This window comes from Augochlora pura, chromosome 3 (assembly GCF_028453695.1).
Source record: "Augochlora pura isolate Apur16 chromosome 3, APUR_v2.2.1, whole genome shotgun sequence".
NCBI classification, from domain to species: domain Eukaryota; kingdom Metazoa; phylum Arthropoda; class Insecta; order Hymenoptera; family Halictidae; genus Augochlora; species Augochlora pura.
In genome coordinates, this window is record NC_135774.1 from 25,973,117 (window position 1) to 25,988,362 (window position 15,246).

Below are 15,246 nucleotides of genomic sequence, written 5' to 3' on the forward strand. Positions count from 1 at the left end.
CAAAACATGGACATGTAAGAGCATTTTATCTATTAAATTTATAAGTATGATATCAATCTCGATAGCAATATATATAAAACAAAAGATACAATTCTAAGCACAGTTATTTCCAGCTATCAGCTTTCTTTCTCGTTTCTGGTTCCCCATTGTCCCGCGTATACTTTCTATCGCTTTCTTCCGTGACAATTTTAATCGCCCTTTTGTAACGTAATTTCCCGTTGAGTTATCAGCCAGTCCTCCACGAGAAATCCATTGAGCACGCGGTATCTCGATGTCGGAGATACAGTTCCAATTATTTCGAGAACAAAGCAGGTGACGCACCGTTATCACCGTGAATTAACCAGTCGCTGAGGGTCCTTATCAGATGCACGGTGTTACGTGAGAGACCAGGACACACTGTTATTGTCCGCTGGCTCAAGGAGAACGCGTGGTTGCGCGCGAGCAAACTCCCGCGGAGAGAGAGCCTGTTATCATTGACGTTATCATTGGGCTCGTGCGCGCTGCCAAACGGTGGGAACGAAGCGCGGAACGAGCTCGTTCGAATCGCGCCACTGGTGCCGCAGAGTCTGCCACCGACAGACTCTTTATCGCCAGCAGATTCTTCTTAATCTTGCTCGATCTTTTACTTCTGCGATCAAACCTGCCACCAGAAAGTTTGAATTCTTTCATCTCCGGGGCTTCATCACCACGGATGCTGTAATTATATTAATCCAGGCTCCATCCAAAGTTGTCGGCGTTCAATGTTCAATCGTTGTCATCGATGATCCCGACTTAGCAAACTTTTTAATCGTTCGTAATTAACGAGAGATTAATGCCGGTATGTTTCAGTCTCAGTGTTCTCCCCAGAGTAGCTTCGGGACTTTTTGCTGCGAAAGTAGAAGAGGTTATGATACGAGACATTTTTTGTAAATTTCAATGTTTGAAGAACATTTATGAATTTTTTGAGGCAGGAGAAGTCAAAATTGAAAACGATACGAGACTTGGAAATTTTCATTGTTCAAGAACGAAGTTCACTTTCCTATCTACCAATTATTCTTCTCGATAATCCTAATCGATCAGTGCTTCTAAATATAACGATTGAACAGAATATTTTATCTTGTCGGATCACATTTAAAGCTTAAAAAGCAATTAGTCTGATTACCAGCAAAGACGGGAGACTAGCTATAGTCGGAAACGTCGCGGAAATCCCTCATTTCTCGACCTCCTTGTAATTGTCGATCAAAGTTGCTACATTTTCCCGAGCTTCCTGAAAAAAGCATTCCTCCAACTTCTCTCCCACGTAATGATGCAGATAGGCTTTCCTCTTGTACATCATGTCGAATTTCTGCAACAACGTCGCCCACGTTTCCTTGATGGCGGTGTTGTTGCTCAGCATCGTGACCGTTCTCTTCGTGTTGGCTATGTCTCCGCCGGGAACTGACATTGTCGGCTGATGATTGATTCCTACCTGCGGGTGGTTTCACCTGTTAACGTGCTCTGCATCGAAACAACTTGTTCTCTATGTAATTATTACTTCGGTTAACCGAATTAGAGTACAGTGCCGCTACAGAATTCGAGATTAGAAAAGATTAGGAACATCGAACGTGACACATCAATTTATGCGTTAGTCATAACTCTGGCGTAATGGCTAAAAAAAAAAACGATGAACCGACGACCCGGTCACTGCATCATTTTTCTAACAATTGCGTAAGCAAATGTTTATTGACAATGTCTGAGCACCTTGAACCCGGTCGGGACCCAGTCGACGAACTGAATGGACTTTTTGCCTTTCAGCGACGCGATCGCGCTGTTGACGTCGCTGGGATTGACTTCGCCACGATAGAGGAGACAGCAGCTAGTGTAAGCACCGGTCCGCGGATCACATTTTATCATCTGCAATTTCACCGATCGATCAGAGGTAATGAAGAACATTTTTAGATCGCTCTAAGAGAGTCTGCTACTAGAACGAAAATCGATCGCCACCTGGTTGGAAGGCTCGAAACAGTCCTGAGTAATCTCCTGCGTGGTAATCTGCGAATGAAAGGCTCTTCTGGGATTGATCAGTGGAGCACATGTGGAGAGACAATAGTGAATCCTAGGGAAAGGCACCAGGTTCGTCTGTATCTCGTTCAGATTCAAGTTCACGGAGCCTTCGAACCTGATCGAAGCCGTCATGCTGGAAATCACTTGAGCAAGAACTCTGTTCAGGTTCATATACTCCGCATCTTCCAGTTCCAAGTTTCTAAAGATGCAGGAAAATATTTGTGAACGCGGATATTCGTATGTTTAATCGTAAAAAGTGTTGACGATGAAAGAATGAGTCGTACTTTCCGCAGATGTTGTATAAAGCCTCGTTGTCAGCGAGAAAACAGCAGTCCACATGGTCCACGCTGACGTGGGTTGCTAAAACAGCGTTGTAAGGCTCGACGATGACGGAGGACAAATTCGGGGCAGGGCAAATCGTGAAATCCACTGTGACGTGTTTCGGGAAATCGCATGTTAGCCGTTCTAACAGCATACTACCGAATCCTCCTCCAGTTCCGCCACTCAATGACCTTAGAAGATGAAAAATATGGTAACATCCTTACTTTTAACCTCTATCCAGTACCCGAATACTCAGCGATCACAAATGATAGTACCTCCTCTTTCCAAATTGTCCATTTTTATTTAAAAGCTGGGGAATAATTTGAAAGACTTTATTTTACCTAAATACGATGAATCCAGTTGGTTTCGAGCACCGTTCCCAAACTCTGCAAACACGACTCGCTACCATATCCAACATCTCGCAACCAATGGGTCCGTAGCCCAGGGCAAAATTGTTCGCAGCATCCTCTTTCCCAGATATCAACGATTGCTGATTGAATAACTTGCAGTATGGGCCGGTTCTGATCTCATCGATCACCGTGGGCTCGAGATCGACGATTACCGTATGCGGACTCATTTGTCTCTGCTGTGAAATTGATTGTTCCTTTCATGAGACTGTTCGAAAAATGGGTTCGCATTTCTCACTCACATTCAGCTTCGCAAAGAACGTGCGAATGGAAGGTTCCTGAGGATAGTAGCCAGGGCAAATACAACCATTGGGCAAAAGACCGTGTTCTAGACAGAATAGCTCCCAACAGGCCATCGCTAATTGAGCTCCAGCCTGGCCTATAAAAATTGTTACCACTTCGCCCGATTGATCCATTGTTCCCCTGCCTCCCGGCCACAAATTTTCCGTTTGCGACAGCAACAATCATTTTACAGGATGTCGATCCGATGATTAGACACTAGGAAGATTTGGTAAATTGCCAAAGATTTGGTTTAATTGTTTTTTTATTTTGTAACAACAAATTTTACGAATTTTTGAATATCATTTTAAGGCCGAAGAGCCTCGTGGCTGAAGGCCGCCGAATTATTTAACAGAGTGTCACATTTTTCGGTATAGTGGAATAAAAGACAACTTCTCGTTTAATTTTCATTGCACTCTTTTTAGTTGAACAATTTTTTAATCCTTGTTCGTGATAAAGGTAAAGGCAATTTTGAAAATTCGTTGCGCTTCTATTATAATTATGGTACTTATTTTTTATCTTTTGAACAAGACACGCGTTGAATAGCATAAGAGGAGTGAAAACGGAATGTTTCGGTTAGATATTTTATTGAGCAACATTACATAGTATATAATAAAGTATTCCAAAGGTCTCACACGGATTTGGCGGTAACATTAAAACAGATCAAGCAACGAGTAGATTACACAACACGTAACTGACGATTAACAACGGTTATACACACATATACACGGACGCTTTATCGCGCGTCGGTGAAGATTTGTTACTTATATCATATTATCATGATCTGCCTAAAATCGAGTGGCAGTATATCGATTCGCAGAAAGCTGTACCCTTTTTTTTATAATATTCATAAACGTAGAACCTTGCGAAAAAGGGTGTGCACCACCTGTCTAAAACGGTACCTACAGATGATATGTGTTTTGATCCCTCCGAATAGCATTAAATAACGGATGAACATAAGTACTATGTTTCTGTATTCGATAAGAGACAATATCCTGCCATTGTAAGACGCGAAACTTTGATTGTTGTACACTTGAACTTTGAGTATCCTGTGCCTAGATTCCGAACACCATAGCGACGTTCGCATTTGTACTATTTGTGCAAATCCTGATTTGATTTCTTCTTTTTTTGAGTATTCTGTACTCGGGTGTCATGGAAGATACGATAAAAAGGAGAATAAGGGGAGAAAAAGAAACCGAGATATGCGGTTGCGCAACGTTTTACGTTGACGTGAAGTCGAAAAGGGGCATCTCAAGAGGAGTCAGAGGTGGCAAAGGCGCGAGACGCATCGAATGAGCATTATCTAATCTGGCGTCGTCGTTAGGATTGGCAGTCGCAGTCTGCAATTGTTCTTTCAGCAGCCGGATCTCCTCTTCCTTGGTTTCCAACTGGCTCAGCAAGCTACCAGCCAGGCAGCGCAATTGATAATTAACAGTTTTCAGCTCCTCGATGATCGTGCCAGTGTCTTTTGGGTACTTAAAACCATCTTCTACGTTATCTGGTAATGAGATCAGAGTAAGCAGGCTGTCCTGCTCTTCGATGGTCTTGTATATTGCTTGACGCAGAGAACCATCACATTTATCTGTAGGTACATTGACTGTCTCTTCCTCCAACTTCTTGGATGTTTGTTTATTGAGAATTTCCTTCTGTTGATTCTCCAGCGTAGCTTTGTACTCATCGTATTGAGCTTGTTTCATTCTAAGGTGTTAGATATCACAGTCAATAAGGCATGGTTTCCTGGCTTATCGGAGTATTAAGCAATACTTACCTAACTACAGCAGCCTGTCTTTTGTGGTAATCTTGTTGCAATTTCAGAGATTCTAGAGTGACTAGAGAGTGGAATGAGTTAATCACAGTCGGAGCAGCTTGACTAGATAATCTGGAGGTCTTGAAGTGTACGTAGTTAGACTCAAGTCTAGAGTGTGCCTCCCCAAGAAGACTAGCTACTGTTTCATGGCACTTGGCTGCCTCCTCGAACCGTCCTTCCTGCAATAATGCTTCTGCTCGCCTTTGTCTTTCGTGTGCCTGCAACAGAAGAATATATTTTGCAAATACCTCTGATTACTTTTAACAATGAAGAACTAAACTGATAGTGAGAGGACATGCAATAGCTTTGAAACTAAAATAAAGAGTGAAACAATAGCAGACTGCGCAGATGAGTCGATATCGTGACGACGAACCTCGCACAGTCATATATTCAGGAAAAAACTAGTAAATCTGCTTGATCAAACGAGGTCTACAACGGTGACTAATAATCACGATGCGTATAAATTATCGAGGCTTAGGGTGGAGATGAAATTATTCCTCGACCGAGCCGATAAAGAGCTCGACAATACGAGACGACTACTTACCGCGTTCAAGATTGAAGTCTCCATGGCTGATCAGCTGATCGAATGACAGAACGAAAACAGAGAGGCAACATGTGGGTTATTTTCTGCAATCGTACATCGGGGTAAACTTACTGCGAATATACCGATCGAGCTACGAAATCATTAATCGTCGTTCATAATTCTCTTCTGTGATTTATTTTAAAATTTCTGATTTAAATAAAAGAAAAGTCTTTAAATTTCTTTGATAAAAATATTCAATTATCAGTAATTCGATTATGGCTCATGTATGAATATTGTTGGATACAATCAGGATTGTCCTAGAAACATTTGGAATTAATGATCCTGTAGTGTTTGAGCTATTAAGGATAATAAGTAAGAATATAAAATATAAATAATAATATAAAAAAATATTTAATTGCTTTTCTCAATTGATAATACAGTCGGAATTGTTCAGAAATAATATTATTGTAAATGCTGTAGGAATCAAAAATGCATTTTAAGGATATATTAATAGTCGGGAGATTCTTCTCTGCCAATATTGTGCAACGAAAATTTATTTAATGTTGAAAATAAACAGAACGCACGCTATGGTGGCGCCTCTTTCGGTGATAAAACGAAGCTTCGTCCGGAGTTCGTACAGCGCCAATTGGTGGAGCGGCAAAACGCTGAAACTACTACCTAAAATTACCATCGATCGATTTTGGCTACCAGTTTGAGCGTTTCGCCGCTGCATGGAGTGGCGCTATTTTTATATTTTCAAGAGCAGATGATTCGTGCCGGCTTATACATTGTATCTTATGACAAAAGCAGCAAGAATCATATGTTGTTCTTATTTTCAACAATAAATAAACTTTTTCATTAGACGTTATTGATGCAGGAGATTTTTCTGCATATTTCTATATCTTCGGAATACTTTTTTGTCATCAAATTATCCTAAGAAAAGAGGTTTATATACATTAAAAAGCTATACACAGCTGAAATGAAAAATGACTCTCCATATCCCCTAATGAACCGGCAATTATTGTGTATTATTTGAGCCATGCAACAAAGCAACATAAATTCGTAAAAGCCAGCTGCACTTTCCTTTAGCCGGCTACGAATTATTTCATCATAATCGGTACTGGTGAGAACGATCGCACGGTGACTCCGATAATACAGATAACAGGCGGGCGATCGTTAACGAGTTCCACAGCCGCGTTACGAGAAAACATCATTAGATTCTGAAACGGCTTTGCAATCACGGAGCCATGGTCCGTCTCTCTCTCTCTCTCTCTCTCTCTCTTTATCTCGCGTTATCTCTCTTTCTCTCTCGCGAGAGAGTCGAAAAGGAATTGAGCGTGGGCACGAGAGGCGATGCCTTTATAGGAATACGAGAATCAACGTGGAAACTTAATTATTCGGGTTATCAGGCGCGCTAGTGTGCGTGCGGCTTTCGTCGAGTGTTTCATCTATTAGAAAATAACGTTGACCTCATCTCTTCCGACGGGAAGGAAACGGCGTGTCTCCGGGGGCTCGCGGTATCGGTCGCGCGTCTCTCCCGACGCGTGTCGATCCGATTCTCGATCGTGTCGACGATTTCAAAAGTCCGATTGAGGCGAGAATAAAAAAAAAAAAATAAAAAAATAGCAGAAAATCATGCAAAACGTTGGAGAGCCAGAGGCTGACCTGTATCGCTCTCGAATTCGCGTGGGCGCTGCCGTATGCGCGCCGACAGCAATTAATCTCCTCCGGATCGTGAAACGCTGATCCTTAACCCGTGAATTTTCAGCGTTCGCGGGGAACGTTACCCCTGTCAGGCCATACACGATGGAAACCATAAATATCGTCGTTCGAAGAAGTACTCGACGGCCAATTCAAAATTAACTGTGTTTCGTGAAACTGCTCCTAAAAGGATAAATGTTCTCTCGGCGATCGACGCTCGCGATCTTATGCCTCAGATAAAACATGGTCTGATTAATTTTACACGCGTTTCTATGTAGAGTCGTAAGTACGTATATAGATAATAATCAACGAGTCTACAACTTTCTTAAGTTTATTTTAAGTTAATTTAATTTTTTTTTTTAGTAAGGTTTTAACGTCGCATCGACATCAGGGTCATTAGCGACGGGATTCACTAATAAATTAGATTTTGGTGGCGAGATTGGAGTCAGATAGATATTCCAAGGTATTTTTGATGTTCTTTTCCGAAGTCGGTGCCGTGTGGGGGTTAATTTCATACTTCTTATTATTAATCTTATTATTAACTGATTTGAACGTTTTACGCGTAAGACGTGCCGTTCCCTATTAAACCGAAGTCGGGGGGAACTTTTCACGTTGTCTTTCACGAATTAGTGTGGTGCCGGCGTTTGTTTCCGCAGCGCATCAGCCGAATTAGCGCCCGATTAGTGAGGGTAGCCACTTTGGGTGCCCGGACGAAATTCCCACGGTCCATGGGCCGGCAAAGGGATCGGTGAGAAAGCAAAGAAACGCTTCGTGGTAGCAGGCCTGTTAAGCAACGAGTCATGAAATCCTTCCGTAAAACGCTCGCGACTTCGGATTCCGCGCGCGCGCGCCGAACGGCCAAACTGATTAATGGCTTGCGCGCTTTTCTGAATCCTAATACCGCCGGTTGAGGGATCCTGCGGCGCTCCTATCTTATGTAACACTGCGTACCGGGCGACGCTGCCGCTATTGTCCTAAATCATTTCCTCCATCTGCAGCAGATTAACAGAAAACCCTGGGACTTTATTAAAATGTCTTTTGCCTTAAAAAATTATTTCTTGGTATATGAGATTGTCAGGTTATGTCAGGTTGACCCTTCGTTATATTTCTTTCTATTGGGTTGGCAATTAAGTGATTGCGGATTTTGTTTACCTCTTAGGCAGGACGCGCCACTGTAGTGGCTTTCGTGAATGGTTCGTGCTTTACATCAATTGTTTTATTATTTATTGAAGTAAACGATTAAAGTGAATGTGTGCATATACAATATATTAAGAAAAGAATATATGTAATTAATACTATATATAGATATACGGAAGAATTATGTATTAAGAGAAAATGGTAATTTAGTTATGAAAAACTTTATTTGCGCAAAGTCCTGCCGTGCCTAAGAGGTTAATAGATGGTCTTAGTACATTCTTTTGTTTTATTAACCCAATATTTAGGAAGTTAGGAGATATTAATTGAGTAATCCAGACTTATTAATTATTTAAATTCGTTGTACATGTAGCAATATAATTTTAAACAGTTCGTAGTGACTAAATTAAGTATACATTACAGCAAATATGTCAGGTTATGTTATAATCTAAAACAGTTCGTAGTGACTAAATTAATTATACAATACAGTAAATATGTCAGGCAGCTAAGTAATCTGCAGATTTAATTCTGTAAGACTGGTCTAAGTAAAATATTGTTCATCCTTTCTGTAAATTTATTCAGCCGTTTGTGCATAAATTGCAGATAAACTGACACCTTTAGTACTGCGAATATCGTAAAACACTGTTATCGATGTGACAAGCTGTCATTCTTAAAACGTGACATTAAAAAGGAAACACAATTTACCGTACCAGAATATGACGGAAAAATGACTGAAGCATTATCTACTTATTCCAAAGTAAAGTATGCCGATTAACAGAAAACCTATTGACAATTGTATCGTAAACGTGAAAATATCGACACCATTTTGTCAAGTTTTTCCTTATATAACTCGCTCCGATAATATAAGTTCCCATGAGAGTCTCTAAAAGTTTTATATATTTAGTATATATACTTATAGCATTATATAATTGTGAAACATGAAATCGGCCATTTTGATTGTTTCAAAGGTAAACAAGTTCCCACAGAATTCGCGAACAGATCCGAAACAGCTGTGTGCCGAATGGAAACCCGAGGTCGGAAAATGTCGGCACGGATCGATTATGGTGGTGGACACCCGTTAGATGGGCAGCGCAGACAATACATCTGGCGTCGTTGTTACGCAACCACGTATAATCCTAGATTACGGCAAATTACATTTTTGCCGTTGGTGCACTCCCATCCGAATCATATATGGAGGCGCTACCCTATCGGATAGCCATCGGGCGCGAGCGATCTGGCATGCGCGGCCGTTCTCGTGAATGGGCACGGCTCGTGGACCAAGCGGCGGCCGGTATGAATGAAATAGTAAATATAATTGACAGAAGGGCAGGCGTGGGCAGGCCAGTCAGAACAGGCGAGCAGAAACAGGCGGAACGAGGTGCAAGACGGGAACGGCGTTTTATACGCGGCAGGCGTAGGATCGAGGTCATCACCTTTCTATCATCCGAAGAGCCTAGATAGCGTATTTTTTTCCTCTCTCGCTTCTTTTTTTTCATCTTACCTCCCCTTCCCCCTTCTCGCCTCGCCGCCGAACTCCGTCTCTTTTTCTCTGTCTTTTCAGCGGGTTTCAATGGCCGTCGTCGACCTTGGTCCACCCTTCCGAGAACCGGAAGTCAACCCTCCGCGACGTTCGCTACCCTCGTTACCTTTTTTGGTAATTCCCTGGTAGATCTAATGAACCTGCCTGTCGACATTCTCGGCATTAGCCAACGGTGAGTCAGTTTCGTTGTAACATAATTATCTTGATTTGTAATATCAATTTCATGTTTTTTAATATTTTTAATATAAATTTCATACTTTTTTTTTTTAATGAGAATATAAGCTAATTACTATGCCCAGTAATATTGTGATCAATTAATAGACGGTTCGATTTCGTTATTAATGAGATAAGCAGACTTAAAATACACGTGCAAAACCGTGGAAAATTATATTCAACTTATTAGAACGATCCTCGAGTTCCCGTCAATTACAGAACATTTTTATTTTCGCGGAAAGGTCTGGCGGCGACGGTTTTTCTCGAATTAATAAGTAATAGTACGCCGCGAGTCTAAATTACCTCAGACTTACAGCACACAGCGTAGCGGACCGTCATTATGACTTCAGCCATCCTCTTTCGAGAGACAGATCGGCACTTTTAAGAAGGCATTCAGGTTAACGTTGCCCGCGATACCTGTTTCCTTCGATTACGCGTAATTTATTAACGTTTTACTGAAAATTATCGTGGCCCATACATGGTACGTGACACTGTGATCGCGTTAATTCTACTTGTAGTACTTGTTGTCCTCAATTACGCGGAGACTTATTAACTTTTTTTATTTAAAATCGCCGTGACCCATATATGGCGCGCGGGGACTGGAACGTGTTACCCTCAACTGGATTCGCCATTTCGGTTTAATAGACGATTAACCCGACCTTAAAAATATAACGATTCAATCAGTCGATTGAATATCACGCGGATCAACTTTTTAGCATCGAACACACGCGCGACGGTGTAAAATTATTAATTTTATTCCCGACAATCTGTAGCGCCGAGCGATATCGTCGACGAAATTAGCCTCTAAGCCGAGACTCGTCGAAATCGAACATTTCTCGCATATTGCAACCGCGTCGTCCTTTTTCATTCGACTTTGACCAGCGCAGCTAAAACCGCGTAATACAGAACCGCAATTTAATCACGAAACAAAATGAACATTCCGGACAATCCAATATAAACCCTTCTCGGTCTCTTCGATCGGTTTGCTTTACTACGAAAGTAGTATCGCTGTTTGTCGTTATTGAGGGCCATATTACGAGTATCTCCTCGACGACTGCAACCGAGTGCGATGGATTATGGTTACACAATAATAGTCTACTTTGACGAAGCCAGCTTATTACCGGCCCCCGAAGAGATCTCGGCAACATTGGCCATCGAACGGGCGTTAATGAACAGCGAAATCAGTCCCGGTTTCATTCATGCTCCGCGTGGTCCCAAAGTCCACGGTCCGCGTCCGAGAGCAACTTATCTGGCATAGTATCGGTCGCGCGCTTGCGGGTATCCAAATCGCAGCGGATACCTCGGCGCAGCTGCAAATTGCTCGTTTACCCACACCATCGGCACCGATCGAAGCCAACTTTCACGCGACAGCCAATCGTCGGACAGCCGTGAAACCTCGGTCCTTTTACAGTGACCCTAGACCGTGGACTCATCAACGACGAGCCTCCATTGGTCCATCACCGTTAGACTTTTCTGTGACGCAACCCGGTCTCAAACACCTCGTTTGCTAACCCTCATTTTCCGGCAATAGAGGATTTTTCCACCATGCAATTCCATTCGTTGGCCGGCCGGAGTTGTTCCACGGTAATTGCGACGCGTATCCAGGATCCTCTTACAGGACTCTTTGGTAATAAGACTTCGTAGGTCAACCATCATGCGAATCCGATGGTCGCTCGTTTAGGATTTGTAGTTGATGCCTGGCACAACGTTGAAGGATCTTTGATCCTCGATCCTTCTTTATTGGCGAGTATATTGAGGATCCTACGGATAATATTTCCTGGTAAAGACATTGTATTGGAGGAATAAATAAATAAGTTATTTCCGATGCAGCTAGTTAGTGTCTATTGTTCTTATCCGAATGCTATGAGTCACCGGGACAAACCAGTTTTGTTTTAGCTAACTAAGTGAAGGTTCAAAATAAGTAACATGAAAAGGCAAAAAATAAATAAAAAGGCAAAAAAATAAATAAAAAAAGCAAAATAAATCTCCGAAAATAAAACGGAATTTATTTAATGGTATAAGATATAGTAATAGAACAATGCTATTAATTCACAGATAAAGTTTACTCATCAGTCTGCACGGAACCCATCGGCACGTTCTTCCCAACCGTCCGGCGAGTCTCGTCGACGGTCGTTTCCCGAGGATTTTCCAGGACGAACGATTACGTCTGAGGTCCCAGTCGGTCCCTGGTGCAACGTCGGACTTGTAACGGCGACGATGAGGACAGAGAGATCCGCCCTCGGCCGCGGGTACTGGCTGGAGAACGTTGAAGGAGAGCCTGCGCCAGTTCTCGGCCGGTCTGCCTTTTCTCTCTCTCTCTCTCCTCTCCTCTCTCGCGCGCGTTTGACCCCCCTCCGTGCCCCGTGCACCCCTTCCCGTGCGGAGTCGTCGAGTGACGACCAAAGACGGTAGGAAGGTACGGTTTCCGGTCGCCCACGCGACAACCTAGCCGGAGCTCTCTCGCGTCAGGCAGCGCGGCGTTGTGAAAATCCTCTCGATTCAGGTGTCCAGATAGCGCGCGAGCCGAGTGGTAAACCTGGCGCAACACCCTGCCGGCCAGGTGGGGGTAACGCCTCGAGCCAAGATGGTGAACAATTTGTTGGTTTCTATTCGGAAAACGGACGACGGTCCTTTGACCCCTTCTACCACGGAGGTCCCGCGGACCACGCGCCGCACAGCGGTCCGGATTAGCGTGGGGTCTAACATTTTACCAAAAAATGAACTTTCACGTATCGATCTGTATTGAATATATCCTACTTCCTAAATGTCTACCAACCACGAAAATAGAAATATTTGCGTGATTTAATACAATTTTTTAATAGAAATGGTTTAAAGTCGGACTTCCTAAGAACAATGGTTTTCGTGAAAAATAACTATATTTCTTCTTTTCGATGTTGCGATGTACCATTTAATATTTTTATTTCAATTCTTTTTTCGCACTAAAGGTGATCCTTTCGCGATTAAAATTCATTCCTGTTGTAATAATCGCCACAAAAATGTGCTGAAAAAATATTGTTAAGTAAACTGTTACAAATTCTTCAAAATTTTTGCAATCGACAAATGTCTTTCGAGTCCCACAGAATCCCGCACTGTAATAAATTGGAATATATTCAGGACAGCTTCCTCTAAGTAAAATCGCGATCTTCTCCGCGTCGATCTCGATCGTCGCGATTCGGAGAATACACCTCCAAAAACGGCCCTACGGGATCCGGCGAATTGTCGCCGTTTGAGAGTCTTAATACGAGCTTTGCCGGGCTTCGAACACCTAGCGCATAGTTGCTCCTTCAAGCGAAGTCTCGGGCTCGATCGAATCCGTTTCGATTGATCGAACACCTCGCACTGTCCCGGCAAGTGTCGCGTTGCTACAGTCGTCAAAGTTGAAGTGAAACTTTTCGTGCATGCATACCGACTAACCGGAGGCTCACCTGTTCTAGAGCGATAACGCGGCGATGCAGTGGCGATTTTAACGAGAGTAGAAAATCGACTACTTTCTAGTGTGTAATTTATGCGTTTTTGATGCAAAAGAAGCGACCGGGAGTTACAATGTGGAAAACGATATCCGTTGCGCAGATTTGCTTATCGTTGAAATTAACAAGAGGTAGTTTATATCATAGTAGTCGATTAGATATTCGATCGGCTACTATTATGAAATTTGGCTGCGCTTGGGAATAAAATAGGGCTACCGAGGAACTTTAAAAAATTCACCGGGGCTCAGGGGTCCGCTCGAATAAAGATTGATAAATTATATTTTTCGTAAGGCCCGGCGATTTGGGTCACCAGCTGCGAGGGTGTAAGGCATCTGACAGCATTCTCTCCGAAGAGAGTCGTAAACGCTCGAATCCCCGGTCCTCGACCGATAATTAGCATTTCGTTCCTCTGCACGATCCCCCCTACCGAATACGACGTTAACCTACTAATTATTACGTTCGAGCGTTAAACGGCCCGGGGACCCGAGCCGGGGGAAAAAAAGATGCTCCGTGATTGGGCCCCGAGAGTCATTGTGATCGAGAACCTCTTCTTTTTTTTTTCTGCGCGGCCGGCGTGTCCCGCACGATTAATGATACGTTTCATACTCATTTTCGTTGATTGTCGATACGAAATCGATTACCACGGTGCCCCGGTGGACGAGTTCGGGGCCCGTCATTAGTTAAGATCAGGAATAAATTTCAGGTGAAAGTGTGCGTCTAGGGGGGTGGGGAGGTACGGGGGGCACCCGCGAGCTCTCTTCGTGGGCCTCCGATCATCGATCCTGTCGGTGATAAATTCACCTGTCAATTAAGCTCATTCCAGCTTTCGGCCGGTTGAGAAAATGGAGTGGCCGGTGACGTGCCACGTCCGGTAATTAAAATCCCGTGGACCCGATTCCTCTTCGTTTGTAAACAAATCGATCGCCGGGGCACCACGTTCCACCGTTGCGTTTACGTTGCGTCAATCCCGATGGGGGAGATCGTGATCGATCTAGCTGCATAAAAGTCCCCGGATAATGAATTTCATTAAATGGACGATTACACAATTTTTTCCGGTTCGTCACTTTCGGGTGGGCAATAGGGATCGCGGCCGCGTTCTGTAACGTCTTGATAGAATCGACGGTCGAAGTGTTACTATATGCTCGCTAGACGAAGTAAAAGATGTATTATAGTTTTGTGTCAGTCTCTGCGTTTTCTGTTCAGGGTTTAACCGCTTAGCTGAGTCGATATATTTAGAAGATAAATTTTGTTTCGCGTTTTATCGAGCATACCGAGCGTAGTCTTTTTGATAATTGTTCTAAAATTACCCCAAAGCGTGCGAATTTTATTAATATTGATCATAAGCATTATGACATAAATCGTAGAAGAAGTATTTTTGTTATAAGGTGTAAAATTGCCATTTCCTTATGACGTGTATACACGTCGTACGCAGCTAACAGCTTAAGAAATTGTAACTCTAATTTTTCCTCGTCAAAAAGATTGTTTCATTATCTATATATTTTTATGAGATAAGTACTCGCAATTTTTACGATTGGTCAATACCTCCGTTTTTTTTATAAATAACCAAAGATCGATTTTTCACCGAAGAAGAATATATTTTTCACTTTGATGCAATTTTTCGAATAGGGCTACTTCTTTGGAAATTCAAAATTTGATTCGAGTAGTCTAAAGTATTATAATAAACCCTTTAAACCTCACTTTTATTGCTTTATAAGTTAAAAATAAAAATGCTGATAGAAAGCCTTATGTTACGACGACTGATAGGTATATAAACTCTTAAGCGAGAAAAATGAGTACGGGATGAGGGTTAAGAAGGTTCGCGGAGCCAGCGA

The 15,246-nt window shown here is 42.6% G+C and overlaps 2 protein-coding genes across 2 annotated transcripts; both read right to left on the minus strand.

Moving 5' to 3' along the window:
- Window positions 1–1,189: 1,189 nt before the first annotated feature.
- On the minus strand, window positions 1,190–3,166 carry LOC144479064 (tubulin alpha-2 chain). Its single transcript, XM_078197561.1, has 6 exons — window positions 2,993–3,166; window positions 2,685–2,929; window positions 2,307–2,534; window positions 1,963–2,221; window positions 1,720–1,872; window positions 1,190–1,447 (listed from the first exon to the last, which is right to left on the minus strand). The coding sequence occupies exons 1-6, from the start codon at window positions 3,164–3,166 to the stop codon at window positions 1,190–1,192; spliced, it is 1,317 nt and encodes a 438-aa protein (XP_078053687.1).
- Window positions 3,167–3,583: 417 nt separating this feature from the next.
- Window positions 3,584–5,482, minus strand: LOC144478844 (nuclear receptor-binding factor 2). Its single transcript, XM_078197161.1, has 3 exons — window positions 5,381–5,482; window positions 4,798–5,054; window positions 3,584–4,727 (listed from the first exon to the last, which is right to left on the minus strand). Exons 1-3 carry the CDS (start codon window positions 5,402–5,404, stop codon window positions 4,250–4,252), a joined length of 759 nt encoding a protein of 252 aa, XP_078053287.1. The 5' UTR covers window positions 5,405–5,482; the 3' UTR covers window positions 3,584–4,249.
- Between the last annotated feature and the right edge of the window lie 9,764 nt (window positions 5,483–15,246).

Coding starts and splice junctions, on each gene's coding strand:
- LOC144479064 (XM_078197561.1), bottom strand. CDS start 3,166: ATGGATCAATCGGGCGAAGTGGTAACAATTTTTATAGGCCAGGCTGGA. Junction 1,873..1,962: donor GTTTCGAGCCTTCCAACCAG/GTGGCGATCGAT, acceptor GTGAAATTGCAG/ATGATAAAATGTGATCCGCG. Junction 1,448..1,719: donor GGGTCCCGACCGGGTTCAAG/GTGCTCAGACAT, acceptor AACCACCCGCAG/GTAGGAATCAATCATCAGCC.
- LOC144478844 (XM_078197161.1), bottom strand. CDS start 5,404: ATGGAGACTTCAATCTTGAACGCG. Junction 5,055..5,380: donor AGACTTCAATCTTGAACGCG/GTAAGTAGTCGT, acceptor CTTCTGTTGCAG/GCACACGAAAGACAAAGGCG. Junction 4,728..4,797: donor AGACAGGCTGCTGTAGTTAG/GTAAGTATTGCT, acceptor CTAACACCTTAG/AATGAAACAAGCTCAATACG.